Raw genomic sequence first — 13,378 nt, 5'->3', positions numbered from 1 at the left:
GAGATTGTTTCCGCGCGAGGTTGTTAATGAAAGCGCACCTGACGTCCCCATTAAACATCGACACATGCCAGACACGAACGCTTTTCTCACGCAATGACAACTTACCTGTTTCCTGTGATCTCTTCCTTCATGATGCGCATTTTAAACGGAAACAAATATGTCTTCCTGCTACTGTTCGTCATACCGCAGCTTTTGCCGGTAATCACAGGCGCAAGAAAGCGCCAGTTGACAATGGCCTGGGCCATGCTCTATACAACAAATGGATTCGACAGGTTTTCAGACAAATAATATTTATTGCTCAACACATTGAAGCTCGTTAGAAGCTGAGGGGATGTTCTTCAGAATGGCGGCGCGAGTGAAACGAGGATGAGCGAACCAGCGGCAGGACTTAGCCGAGTGTTTGCCCATCGTGAGGAAGTGGAGGAGAGGAACTGATATCGGGTTTACAATACCCACGAGAAACGTTCCCGCGACGTCCCATTGGCGAAGCAGTTCCGATCGTCCACGAGCATCGAGTTTCCTCAGCTATGACATCACGACACAGCTCAAAAGACCCACAGAATTTCTCTTGCACATCAGCACTGAGCACGTTTGAACCCGTATAGTGCTGTGATGCTACATCCGCTATGCTTTGTTTACATAATAACCAGATTAAGTGAGGTTCACCTCACAACGTGGCCGTAACCATGCAGATATAAGATATACCAGCAGTAGATCTTCGTAGTGTTCGTCCCTCAAATTCGTTTATGTGAGCTCTCGGAGAGAATTGATGCTTTGTATTCATTGCAGCGAATGTCAGGTACACTGAATCAAGCAGCACTCGGGTACAATGCATAGGCGTCGAGTCATCGAAGCACTGCGTTCAGGCACTGCGTGAATTTAGAAGTACCTGCTTCGTGCTTGGCCACCGCCGCTTATGGCGGCAATATACTACGTACAAGAAATAGAACAAGGTCGGAAGAATATGTCTGATCTGTGGCAATACGAGTTCGTAATGCTCTCAAATCATTCAACAATTATCGCCACTGAGAGGAAAACTTCCTGTTATAACTTCCCACAACGGTGCATATCCCATATTGCACGTGGCGTCCTGCATGACGCATCATAAAACTGCCCCGAGACCCAGGAATTTGCCTCTTCCTATCCTAATACGCGCTTTCGTGTGACAACACTGAGGCTTGCCTTCCGGGAGGCGTTGAAAGGCCATGCCAAGAGAGACGAGGTGATGCCCATCTTGCTCACCTACTCGCACGTATACCTTGCCAACTATCTCACAGGACCTACCGAGTGAAGAAAAACTCAACCGAGGTGAGACAGTCTTCTGTCACCAACTCCAGGCTAACCTTTTCTCCCTGTGCGTTACATTCCTCTTACCCCACATGTTACATCGCCCAGTGATACACTACCGCACTCACTGGGAAGTGTTCCTCGTTCGTCCCACTGAGGCAGGGTGAAACCAAGCATCATTGCTAATGCCTTTACATGCGTACCTGCTTGCTCTGCGCAATGAGTCTAGCCCGTTACGCTGGTATGGGTTCCACAAAAATCGCCAGTGGCCAGGTGTTTAGTGCAAGGAGGCTGGAAGTCATCACGAACCCTCTTTGTCCCAAGCAGCTCCTGCAACCCTTCTAGATTGCTCCGTTCACCCGCACAAAGGCATCGTGAGCGCAGCGTTCACCTGAAGGAAATGTCATCCATGCTGTTTAAAGTTAGGTGCTGCCTCCATCTCCTCCTCCTCATTATGAGCGACCTAATTATCCAGATTAAGAATAACGTGACGTTTAAGGCGGCCAGAATATGGAGCAGGCCATCGTAGGACCCATGGTTGTCTCGGTAGTAGCCTGCAAGAAAAAAATAGGGTTAAATCGACATGGGGCAGAAGGAAGTTATATTCTTACTCTCGGAGGTTTTATTGTGTATGGGGGTAGCAGCGAGATAGACAGCGTTATCTTTTCTTCGTTTCGTCCCCCCCCCCCCCTTTTTTCTTTCTTTTTGGCTCAGAACAGAGAGGACTCCGTTGTCGTCTTGCCAAGAAGTAACGGCTTTACCCCCTCGCGCCTGTTGTAGCATCATTCGTGTTTGCCAAAGAGGACTCTGAGGCAGTAGAGTGTTTGAAATTCTTTTCATTAGAGTGTATAGCGTCAGTCTTCGATAAAAACTGCATTCTAGGAAGCGGTTGTTTCGGGAGTGCTTTCCACACGACTTTTCATGCTAAACGCTTGCAGCAGTTTTAGCCTTGAACAGTCTAAGAGGAGGCACTGTGCAAACTTCCTAGAAATCCCTGCGGGACACTGACACTTTCTGTGTTTTTGACGTCACGTTTATAGATAATATAAAGGAGAGTGGACAAAGGCAACGGGATACATTCAGCTGGGCCTACCTGGATTCTTCCACCAGCAAAACAAACCTGCTTGGCGGCATCCCCACATCTCACGATCAGCCGCAACCTCTAATTTTGTCGTCGCAGCTGGTAGCAGGCGGCGCGATGACAAAAGAAAAGAGCCCAAACCCACTAGCCGAACTTGCTATTTCAATTATAAGTATCTTTCAGCCAGCAAATTATATGTTTGCCAAATACGCAACCTTACGAGGCAGTCGGAGTCGCAATTCGGTAGTGCGACCAGCTATCCTTCCATGCAATTGACGATAACTGCCCCCGCGGTTCGTGTCAGACGAGACGCATTGGTAAAGAGGTCACGATAGGTCGTGACGATACGGGCGCGCGTTTGACGCCCACGGACGACCTTTCGCTAGACAAGCCACTATCTTGGTCGAGATGACGGATTGTTCGCGCCTATTCGGAAGTCACGAGTGACGTTTCAACAATCCGATCAACACTCCCCAAGCCTGCTTCAGGAGTACAAAAACTGTTCAATTTTTCATCTTTTATTAATATTTTTTTTTTGGGGGGGGGGGAGGGGGGTCTTATTGTAAAACCCACAGATGTAATAAAAAGATATCATGGTGACGCCTACGGAAAGGGGGCAAATAACTAAAAGCCTGCTATTTTTGTTTAATTTCTTTAATCAAATATTGTCAAAAGGCGGATTTGTGCCATAAAAAAAATGTAGAGCAAGAAGAAGAGTAACAATATAGGGCGCGCAGCCGTCTGATGTGCTCTCGTTGTGTTTCTTTTTTCTTTTTTCTGCAGCTTTCACTGTCCTTACTGCCTATCGCATGCGACTAAAATCCAAAGATTCAGCGCATACTAATGCTATTTTTAGGATTATCAGTCGATGCAGGAATTCAATCGCCCGCAAATGACCGCAAGACAACCATTACTCCTCCGAACATGTAGTAGATCAGAAATAATAATAATAATAATAATAATAGTAATAATAATAATAATAATAATAATAATAATAATAATAATAATAATAATAATAATAATAATAATAATAATAATAATAATAATAATAATAATAATAATAATAATAATAATAATTGGTTTACAGGAAGGGAAACGCGCATTATCTGTCCCACTTGTTTCTGTGGACACCTGAACCGCGCCATAAGGGAAGGGAGTAAATGTGGCTAATTCTCTCGTGAAACTCTGCAGTTTTTTTCTCATTATTTTCTTTGGAAACTGTGCAAGCTTACAAGCAGCTAAGTCGATTTTTCGAATAGTCGAACGCGCCACAGATTATGTCTACGTTAACCGCTGCGTTCACACTGGTTAACTTTGTTAAGCAAAACACCAGATAGAAATACACTGCCACGTCTGGAGATGCCGTATCGTTCCAACACAAGGTTATTCTTAGATTATGCGCTCGTCTCGTGGGACTTACGTTGTACCGAGTTATCAGGTGCGCTTGAATAGCTGAGGTACTGTGCCGCCGCCTTTATCGTGAAATATTGCAACGAAACATGCTTTGAGAGGATCACGCTTGGAGAAACTGAACTTAGGCCTTTGACAGACTCTTTTCGTTCCTCGTTTGCAAATATATCGTAAACGGGCTGGAACTATCTACACATGCTCGTGTACTCCTAGCAACTATGGTCTGGTGGTTTAAAAACAACTGAAGCCGCACTAACTTGTGCCAAAGTTGTTGCGTGGCCTGGGCTGAAGGTAGATGCATTACTACAAGAAACTTCGCACTGTTACTGTGATTGAGAACTTCCAGTGTTCCTATTGAGGTACGCTTGAATGGCGGTGTTTTATATGCACTGCACTGTTCCGAGCATTTATTTTTGAGATAGCAAGCTACGTAGAGTACCGTTTTTGCTTGTATTCCATTTTTTTTTCTAGCTTGCTAATTGATCAGTAGTTCGACCATGCTCACGCTTTCGGCTATTATGTTGCATTGCAGGGAACAAAGAGCATGCTTTTAAACCTGGGTAAACACCGCAAATGCATGTTTTTAAAATCAAACTGCCGCTTTTTGTCTACCTCGTCACGTTTCAAAGCTATCTTCACCGTAAATTCGCCGCTGATTTCTGGTTCTTTGAGTCAAATTCTATAAATTCTGTCAAATCATTGTAGCGTAAATCAAAACTCAAGTTTTGAATTTGTTTTGTCTTTCAAGCACATTTCTACGGGAGAAAAGATAAGCGTGAGATGTAGCTGCGTGCACGGCTGTCGATATTTGTTTTGCTTTTGCTGAATGACGTGACTTATAGCGCGATTTTGGTCATTCAAATGAGTAATGACCCAATCTGTCGCTAACAGTTACCAGTTAAGGCATGCGAAGCGCGCATAATAGGCTTTTGACGGTATGCATGACATCATTGGAGGCTTTCTTGCATCGTCATCGCTTGGCCAGAAACCTGCTTCAGTTCCAGTTTTCATCTTTTAGCAGTTTTTAACTAATTCTACTTTGTATATTGAAACACTGTGCCGTAGCAGATAGGGCACGTTGTAAGAAATATGTTTTGATTATCGATTAATAATGTTATAAATTCCAGATGCAAATCTTGATATCCTCCACTCTCTCCCCTCTCTCGCCACTAAATTTTAAGGGCCGCACCCTTTCCCAGACAAATAAAATCAACAAAAATACTCCAAGCCAATATCAAATACTTACCGACCAAAACCGGCCTCGTCAAAACTACGACGCCGCAGCAGAATACCATTCCGCCCATCATGATGGGCAGGTGGTCGATTCCAAAGTCTTTGACAAGCAGTGGTGCTTGCAGAAATATTCTGGACCCGTTACTGGCGCCAATAAGCGCTGAACAAGCTAACATCAGGGGGAAGGTCCTCAAGAATACGAAGAGTTCAAATCCAGCGGCTTGTACCAAATAACCTAGCATCATAACCGTTTCCACGGTCACGACACGTGAGTCAACCATCACACCGATCAGAGGCCGCATGAAGATGTCTCCAGCTGCGAAAGCATTCTGGAGGAACACGGCATTAGACGGCTCAACACCTCTGTCCGTCGCGATGTCGACTGACAACAATACGAACGTCGTCAACCCTAACAGAACCACTGAGAAGCTCATGGCATCCACGGCGAACGGCAGTGTTCCAAAGTTTCGCATGACTTCGGAGAAATGCTGACGGTATTGCTCGCCCTTGGATACAGCGAGGCATGGAGCTTCTTTGTCTGCCTGCTGTTTTCCTGTGAGTTCAGGCGGGGCCCTCTGCTCCATCCATGCGGGGCTTCGGAGCACAATAGCGGCGGGGCAGGCATTGAGCGTGAGCGCGCCCAGAAGCAGGAAAGTACCCCGGATTCCGTACGCTTCTCGCATCAGCTCGGCCAGCGGGGGCGCAAACAGGCCGAGGGCGCAGACAGTGAAGACGAAGCTGCAAGCGGTCGCCCGACGCTTCTCAAAATGCTGAGAAACCAGGATGGAGACGCCGACGTACGCACCCGACACCGACAGTCCTGCAGGGAAAAAAATTGCCGACGATTACGTTACTTCCTAATGCGAAATTTTAGCGCAGCTCATCAGTTTTTTCAGCTTTTCGATAGACTGAGTTAAAAAATTGGAGCGAGACAAAGACAACTTCTTATTTTTCACACATATTCTTTCTCCAAGAAACACTCCACTAACAGTTCATGATTGTCATGAAGGAAGCTTTGTGGTCGGAGAAATAGATATATGCTCGACTTGCTGCACCAATGCCTGTTTCTCAAAGACGAGGTCTATGCAAGTATTTCGCGAGGTTGTCACTGCCATGACAGGCGTTACGAGCGAGAGGAATGGGATGTTCTTCCGCATAAGTGGTGAGAAATTCCTTTTTGTCTGTATATCTACATTAAAGTCCCCCACTGCTAACATTGGTGTGGATCAATGGGCGGATAATGCTAGTCGCAGGATGTGCACGACGTCTTTGGTGAGTGCAGTAGGAGAGCTCGGAGCCACTGCCATCAAGCCGTTGGCCAACTTGATGGCGCACAGTTCACTAGCTTCATCTGACGTGCCAAACTTTTCGAACGTTATTGCAGAGAGACCCGTACGCAAGTAAATGCGGCAGGTGAAGGAATTCGACCGGTTGCCTCGCTCATTGCTCAGAAATAACTGGCAGAGAAGAAATTCTATAGGCAGGCGGTTCGCAGTAGCGAACGGCTGCGGCTATGCATTTTGGCTCGGGGCGGTGCGGGCTACCGAGCGTTGCATTGAACACAACCAGCGTTCCGTTGAACGCATTAAAGTCCACTGGTGTTCTAGGCAGAATCCACTTTTATGCCGGAAACATGCGATGCCGGAAGACGCTTTCCTGCTCCCCTCGGTCAGCCTTCCACGGAGGCCGGCAAGCTCATGCACACTGCAGAACCTACTCTTCTCCTCCTCTCCGCTCCGGCTGGTAAAGAGGACAACGACGACGACGCGAAATACAGGAACGGGCGCTGCCAAAGAGCTGCGCTCTAGAATTCCAAGAGCACTGTGGAATCTACCCTGCAGAAAGGCAAAAGTCTAAGCGCTGCTGGTGCACACGGAGCATCCAGCTTGCTCTCACTATCATTATCAACTAAATACACAGCTATTATCATTGCTAATGTCATCACTATCATTATCACTGATTGCAGCGTCATTGTCATTGTCAGGAGCAATGTAATAATAATGGTTCGCATTAATCGACACGTCGCCAAGGTTGCTGGCCGCACGGAGAAAAAAACTTTTGAAGGAAAAATGTCAGTAGTAATAATACCTTTTGGTGAGCTCTCATTTAAACGCATACTTGGCACATGGTATTACCTTATCATGCGGGGTCAAAGCAATGTGTGCTGAGTTTATGTAAAGGCACCAGACACGTTCATTTCCGCACAAGCATGAATCAGGCTGTTCGCACCTGGCCAGTGTGAATAAGGGAAATGCAGTATTCATCTCCTGGTAGGGCGTCCTTCACAATTTATTTATTTCATTCCGGCATTCCCAGTAATTTACAGGCCTTACAGAATACACTGGTGGATGCGGCGCCGAGAAGAAAATAAAAATACACTAACTACAAAGCAACAAACAGTAAGTAAAGTAGTCATTGAGGCGCGTCAAAGAAAACGACACAAGAACGAGACTGCCAAACGAAGAGAGGTAATTAATTATGCTGGCGTTATACTAGCATGAGCTTAACCACAACACTTTCAGATTCTCCTTTTCCATCTACGATCGGAGGGGCCTGATGCTCCTCTGCAAGCATCGCTTTTCAGGATTGGCCGTCGACTTCACCGCACGCTGGTGTTTGCAAGGCTTGCAATCGCTCGGCGACCGACGACAAGGAACCATAAATCCATTTCCATGTGGCAGTTTAAACAGCGGCGCCCGGGCGACTTCCGCCTCTTAAGAATAAGCACCACTTACTGTTCGGGCAATATATCATGCTACTAGACAAGGAGGCTGTAGTTCGAACTCAAAGGATCTCTCTGACTCGCTGTTGCCTCGGCCATCTTTAGCACAATCTGTTGAAGGCATTTTGGAGTGCAATATAAAGACAAGCTGCAGTAATAGACCGATAGGATAGGGTCACGTGAAAGCCAATATGTCATCTTTTTTTTTTCTTTTTACTAAAGTAGTGTTTTGATCAGCTAGTACATCACATAAACCTGAAATACACGTGGCGACAACCGCTTCGGATTTCTGTAACTGTGCCTGATGACGTGTATTCTTCGCCAACCGCGATCCGTGGTGCTTTCTCCAGCAAGACGTTTTCGCCGTCAGTGGTCAAGCATGCCGGCGGCGAAATATGAAGCAAGCGCGGCAAACGTTGCGGACATTTAGAAGAATGAGGTAATTAAAACGAAATCGCGGCGACGAAAAAGATACATAGATGTCAAAGCTGAGTATTTCTCTTCGCATGCATGCATTCATTCGGCGTATGAGCTTTGTGTGCAGGAAGTCTCAACGGCACTCTCGCTCTGGTGGGGTGCCTCGAGTCGGTAAGACAGATATGTCGCGAACATCAACATAATCAGAATTACATATTTATCCCAGAGCCCGTGATCAGCCACTTAGATTTTGAGCTGAGAAAAGCTGGGTACTTTGCTCTAGAAACAATAGTGGTGTTTTACTCGGTCTGTTGTTCACCCCCATAGCACCTTTCAGCTAGGGGAAGTAAGTGTACTGGAAGCTATGAGTGGAAAAAATTCGAGGACGCTTTGGCGACTAAAGTGATGAAAGGCGAAAGCCTGAGTGTTACATTCTGCTACGCAACTGTTGCGCATGTAGCGCTGAATGCTGCTACTAGTAAAGCGAGTGACTACACTTTCACATTCTGTGAGTCCATTTATTCAGTGAATTCTTCTTGGCAGCCACAGATAGCGCTCCTTGTATCGTCGCAGTTGTCCTACGTTTACTGTTGTGTGGCTGATTTTACCGGGGGCGCGGCATTAATTAGAAATTAATTATTAATTACGTAACTGTCACGAATTAGTAATTATCAAATAATTCAAATTAGTGCTTATTAATTAGTAATTGTTAGTACTCATCAATGAATACCCAGTAATATATGATTAGTAATTAATTATTTAATCATTATTTGACATTGATTATTGATCGGCATATGGCCATATAAGGCACGCATTCGCGCAAACTGTGGTGGTGCTCTGTGATTGGTCAAGACCTTCATGACGTCATCCCGTTTCGACCAATTAGAGCCGCCGCAAAAGCGTGACACTTTTGCCGACGACAACGATGAGGCTTTCGCCCTAATAAGCAGCGACTCAGGTGACCGCAATAATATGCATAGATGCAGTCTCATCCTTACCGTGAATGATGCCGAAGACAATGATGAGAAACAGAATGTCATTGGCGAAGCAACATGCACATAAAGACACGGCAGCTACGAACGGACAGACGAGCAGCACGGCTCGGCATGAGAAACATCGGCATAGGATCCCGATCAGGGGACCTGCAAGAAAAGTAGAAACGTTAGCCTTGATAGAGCTACTACACAGCAGCTTTTCTGAGCGTGCACTGCCTGTCGCCTAGTTGCAACCGACAAAGGCAGTGATGGTTCGCGAAACGGTGAAGCTTGCATTCACCGGCCTAACGTGAGACCAATTTCTGTTGTGAATAAAGCGCTACCGACGTAACTTAATCAGGGCTTCAAAAGCCCGTAGCGCTCTAATAAATTGAAGCAAAGTCATAGCCGTTAGTAACCGTCCTCTTCTGCAGTTTTATAGCTGTAAGCTTGATTCGCAAACTTTAGAAGGAAGTAAACAATTTTTGGGACAAGAAACTCGGAGTTCTTTTTAGGTTACCATGCAGGAAATAGTTCGCTTGAGGATAAACGACAATAAAAGGCAGACGTCGATATGGTGAAGTGAAACCACCTCCTTGGCTAGTTAATGCAACGTAAATAAAGGAAAAGTTTAACTGCGCTAAAATAGAAAGGTAGCACACGAGTAGACAAAGAAAGGACGTGCGCTTTCTTTGTCTATCTGTGTGTTTGTCTTTCTTTAGAGCTGTGGAAGTTCTTATTTATTCTGATGGCAGTATAGCTGGTGCTGTGCCGAAATGTCGCTGCATGCGTCATAGTGGTATGCAAAGCTACAATCACGCCCAGTCTACACAAATACGCTTACACTTGACAGCCCGATGGAACGAGGCATCCGTGCAAACTTCCCCAGATTTCCACGTACTTTGATATACACTGCCATGCTTCCAATTAACGTAAAGCCTTAAAGCATGATCTAATTCAGTTCAGCTGAAATGCTGCTTTCAAGTGGAAAATGCGATCAGTAGATATTTGCGGCAAATCTAACTGATGAGTTGACCCTGAACCACGGTGCAGTTGCGAGCGTACAGAGTATAGGCATCCGCATGCATGCCTAGTTTTCAGCCCCGCTGCGATGGTTCAATTGTTAAGGTGCGCGGCTACTGTGCCGGAGTACCCGGGGTCGATCCTGACCATCGGCAGCTGCGTTTCAGTGGAGGCGAAACGGAGAGACGTCCGTGGGCTGTGCGATTTCAGTGGAGGGTAAACAACCCCATGGGGTCGAAATTACTCCGTAGCCCTCCACTACGACTCCTCCTATTCTCTTCCCACTTTCACTCCCACTTTCCTCCCTTCGTTTACGGCGTGGTTCAGGTATCCACAGAAAGAAGTGTAACAGATACGACGCCTCACCCTTCCTGCGAACCAATTATTATTATTACATTATTTTTGAAAAACTTACTCAATGAAGCCCTGAGGCCCCACTAACGCGCCTTACCTCCGAGGCTAATCAAACTTCCGCTGAGGACAAGTGGCCATGCTGCCAGCTGCCTACTGATGCCGTAGGTGTCGATGATGCCATAGAAGATCACGCCTGACGCCTGCTGACCGAGCATGACCAGAAAGAGCACCCAGCTCGCGAAGGCCGCAGTTACCCAGCTCCAGCGGGAGTCTAGGCCGAACCGCGGGTCTCGCTTCAAAGAGGCCTCGCTGCGCCCCATCTACGTGTTCCCAGATCCCAGCGGCGTGAACGGCGCTTCGATGCAACCTTGGACTTCTGTTGGCCTTCTTGTGTTCGCGTTTTCTGCGTTGACAGAGAAGATCCAGTGTTTTCAATCGTAGTTATCTTTCCCATATCAAAATCGCAGAGGTCGAGGTCTCCGGTGATATTCAGCCACCTGAGTGGTGTATAAGAAGTGCTCGCTATAGATGTAAATTGAGTCGCTAATGTTTGGCTTTAGTTGAATTCTTAAATATGAAAGATGAGGAGCCGCAAGAGATAAGGCCAAGCTACGGAACTGAAAAGTGTTCGTGACGGCCTCACTCTCCGGATATGGTGTACCATCCTATGAACAGAAAAAAAAAAGCATTTAAAAGGAAAGAACTAATAATTTGCAATATGGAAACACGGGTGCATTGCTTAAGCCCCCGGTGTCGAGATCGAACCCAACTTTTGAGATCAGCAGTCGAGTGCTTTGACCACAGCCACAGCGACGAGGTACCGTGTGACAACTGTGCGGCATTATAACTGGCATGTGCTTTGTTCTATTCCAAGCAGCGAGTTTCACTGGGAGATTAAGTGCTTTAGAAGAATAGAAAATCGACAACTAGTAGTCCGATTCACTAAATTATTCACAATGTAAAGAAAAAGACGGTCATCGCTATAGGTAACGCTGGCTGAACTCGATGGCTGGTCTCGATGATAGGTGACTAGTTCACAAGCTTTTGCAGAAATAAACCCCCACCTTACATTTGATGGAGATGCTGAGTATCCATCAATGTACCTCTCGCCTGTTGTTAGAAAAGTTTACCTGCTGTTGGATACGTCAACAGAAAAATTTTAAAACAGCTACTAAAGATTTGCAGCGGGCAGACAGGCAGTTCGAAAATCGGTGCTTGAGGATGCCTGCTTCTAGGTTGTCACGTGCGTCCACTGTGCTAGCGGGGTGCAGCAAATTTTTATATCAGGCTCACTACCACTGCGTAAAATTGCAAGACACGATATATAGTTAGCTTAGTCTAGTACAGTAGCGTGGTTTTTTGGGCTTGTTGGTACATGATTCCAATACACTATAGCGCAGCAAAAGACGAGGACACAAGAGCGAGAGACGAACACCACGAGCGCTAACTTCCAACAAATTTTATTCTCCTGAAGCATCATATATACACGCCAGAAAAACATGAATCACATGTGCAAACAGTATCAATTCCTTAGAAAGACAAGCTCTTTATCTGAGAGGAGAATGGTATTAGTCTAGTACACGTTACAGAAAACAAACAACCGATTACAATTATTCTACTTCAAACTTAACTGATTACAGCGGTCAATCACAGCTCCACGAAACTAACAAATTATTACAGAAGATAAATCGATTAAATTTACGTTACTTTCACACGAACATTTTTTCATAACACAAACTCACTCAAACTGCAATAAATTACTGCCGCTTGATTGAGCTAATTTTCAACAGGAGTTGCTGTTAGTGTTGTTGTTGCTGATTTTGCAGCGTTTTTCTGTGAAGACATCAGCCCCAACACTGAACCCTTTCCTACGTGTAAGCGCTAGAGGGCAGGACAGTGTTATATCATACGAACACATTGCACCAGCCGATCGTTAGGCAATGCTTCGATGACAATTTCTACATCCCCTGGTCCGCGCCGCGTTGGCTCAATGAATAGGACGCATGAATGCTGAATCCAAACGCACTATTCGGAATATACTTTATCGAACACTATAAACCAGTGAAGCTGGATAGAATCTCGGCCGAGGCAGCAGCTTTCCGATCGAGGTGAAAAGCAAGGCGCTCATGTGCTTTGCTATGTCATTGCACACTAAAGAATTCCAAGTGGTCGATATTTCCTTTGACCTCTACCACTGGCATCTCTCATAGCCTGATTTTTTTTTTTTTTCTGGTGCGTTAAACCCTACAGAGTAAACCAAATCAAGCATTCTCTATGAAGCGCCGCGCTTCACAGAGGAGCCTTTTCTGCACAGAGGTAATCGATAACCGGTAATCGATTACCGAAAAAATTCATTTAATTTCGCGAAACGCTACTTTTTGATAAAAGTGATCAATTGATTTAAATAACTCACTGAAATTTCCGATTGATTACAAACAAAATATTACAAGTAACCTATTACGTGCCACTCTGAGTTAGCATCGGGCGCGTTCCTGCGCGAAAGATTGTTGTGTAATTAGGAGTTGGGCTGGCCTATAGCACAGTCTCGCGGCAAGAAAAGAACAGGAGTGGCACACGCCTATGAGGTGGTTTAAAAGACGAAAGACGAGAATATAAGCTAGCACGATGACCAAGCTGACGAAGGGGTACAGTACCTGATCAGAAAATGGCTCTCCTGAGGAAAGTTGCTTGAATCAATGAACCTCCTCGGTCCCCGCATTTGTGTGAACTACAAGATGATCCCCACGTGCAGGTTTCGCTACCTTCCACTTTTCCGACGGAAGGAAAAGTGGGTCCATTTCATCAAAGGAAGGCCGACACTTGAGATACGCAGTTTCTGACGTCTCCTGATCACAACGAACGACTTCACTCGTTCGA

The 13,378-nt window shown here is 45.8% G+C and overlaps 1 protein-coding gene across 1 annotated transcript; it reads right to left on the bottom strand.

The window, feature by feature from the left end:
• Window positions 1-280: 280 nt before the first annotated feature.
• On the bottom strand, window positions 281-10,888 carry LOC146197262 (monocarboxylate transporter 4-like). Its single transcript, XM_084596454.1, has 4 exons — window positions 10,599-10,888; window positions 9,149-9,292; window positions 5,025-5,831; window positions 281-1,841 (listed from the first exon to the last, which is right to left on the bottom strand). The coding sequence occupies exons 1-4, from the start codon at window positions 10,819-10,821 to the stop codon at window positions 1,675-1,677; spliced, it is 1,341 nt and encodes a 446-aa protein (XP_084452580.1). The 5' UTR covers window positions 10,822-10,888; the 3' UTR covers window positions 281-1,674.
• Window positions 10,889-13,378: the final 2,490 nt, after the last annotated feature.

Source organism: Amblyomma maculatum, chromosome 3, assembly GCF_055883805.1.
Source record: "Amblyomma maculatum isolate TAMU_Amacu chromosome 3, ASM5588380v1, whole genome shotgun sequence".
NCBI lineage: Eukaryota > Metazoa > Arthropoda > Arachnida > Ixodida > Ixodidae > Amblyomma > Amblyomma maculatum.
The sequence above is the reverse complement of the archived record's forward strand: the minus strand, read 5'-3'. Positions and strand labels throughout refer to the sequence as shown.

What these genes read in the sequence shown, in the direction of transcription:
- LOC146197262 (XM_084596454.1), bottom strand. Translation starts at nt 10,821, where the DNA reads ATGGGGCGCAGCGAGGCCTCTTTGAAGCGAGACCCGCGGTTCGGCCTA. An exon ending in TGTCTTCGGCATCATTCACG is followed by an intron (nt 5,832 to 9,148) that starts GTAAGGATGAGA and finishes TTTTCCCTGCAG; the next exon opens with GACTGTCGGTGTCGGGTGCG. An exon ending in GACGAGGCCGGTTTTGGTCG is followed by an intron (nt 1,842 to 5,024) that starts GTAAGTATTTGA and finishes TTTTTCTTGCAG; the next exon opens with GCTACTACCGAGACAACCAT.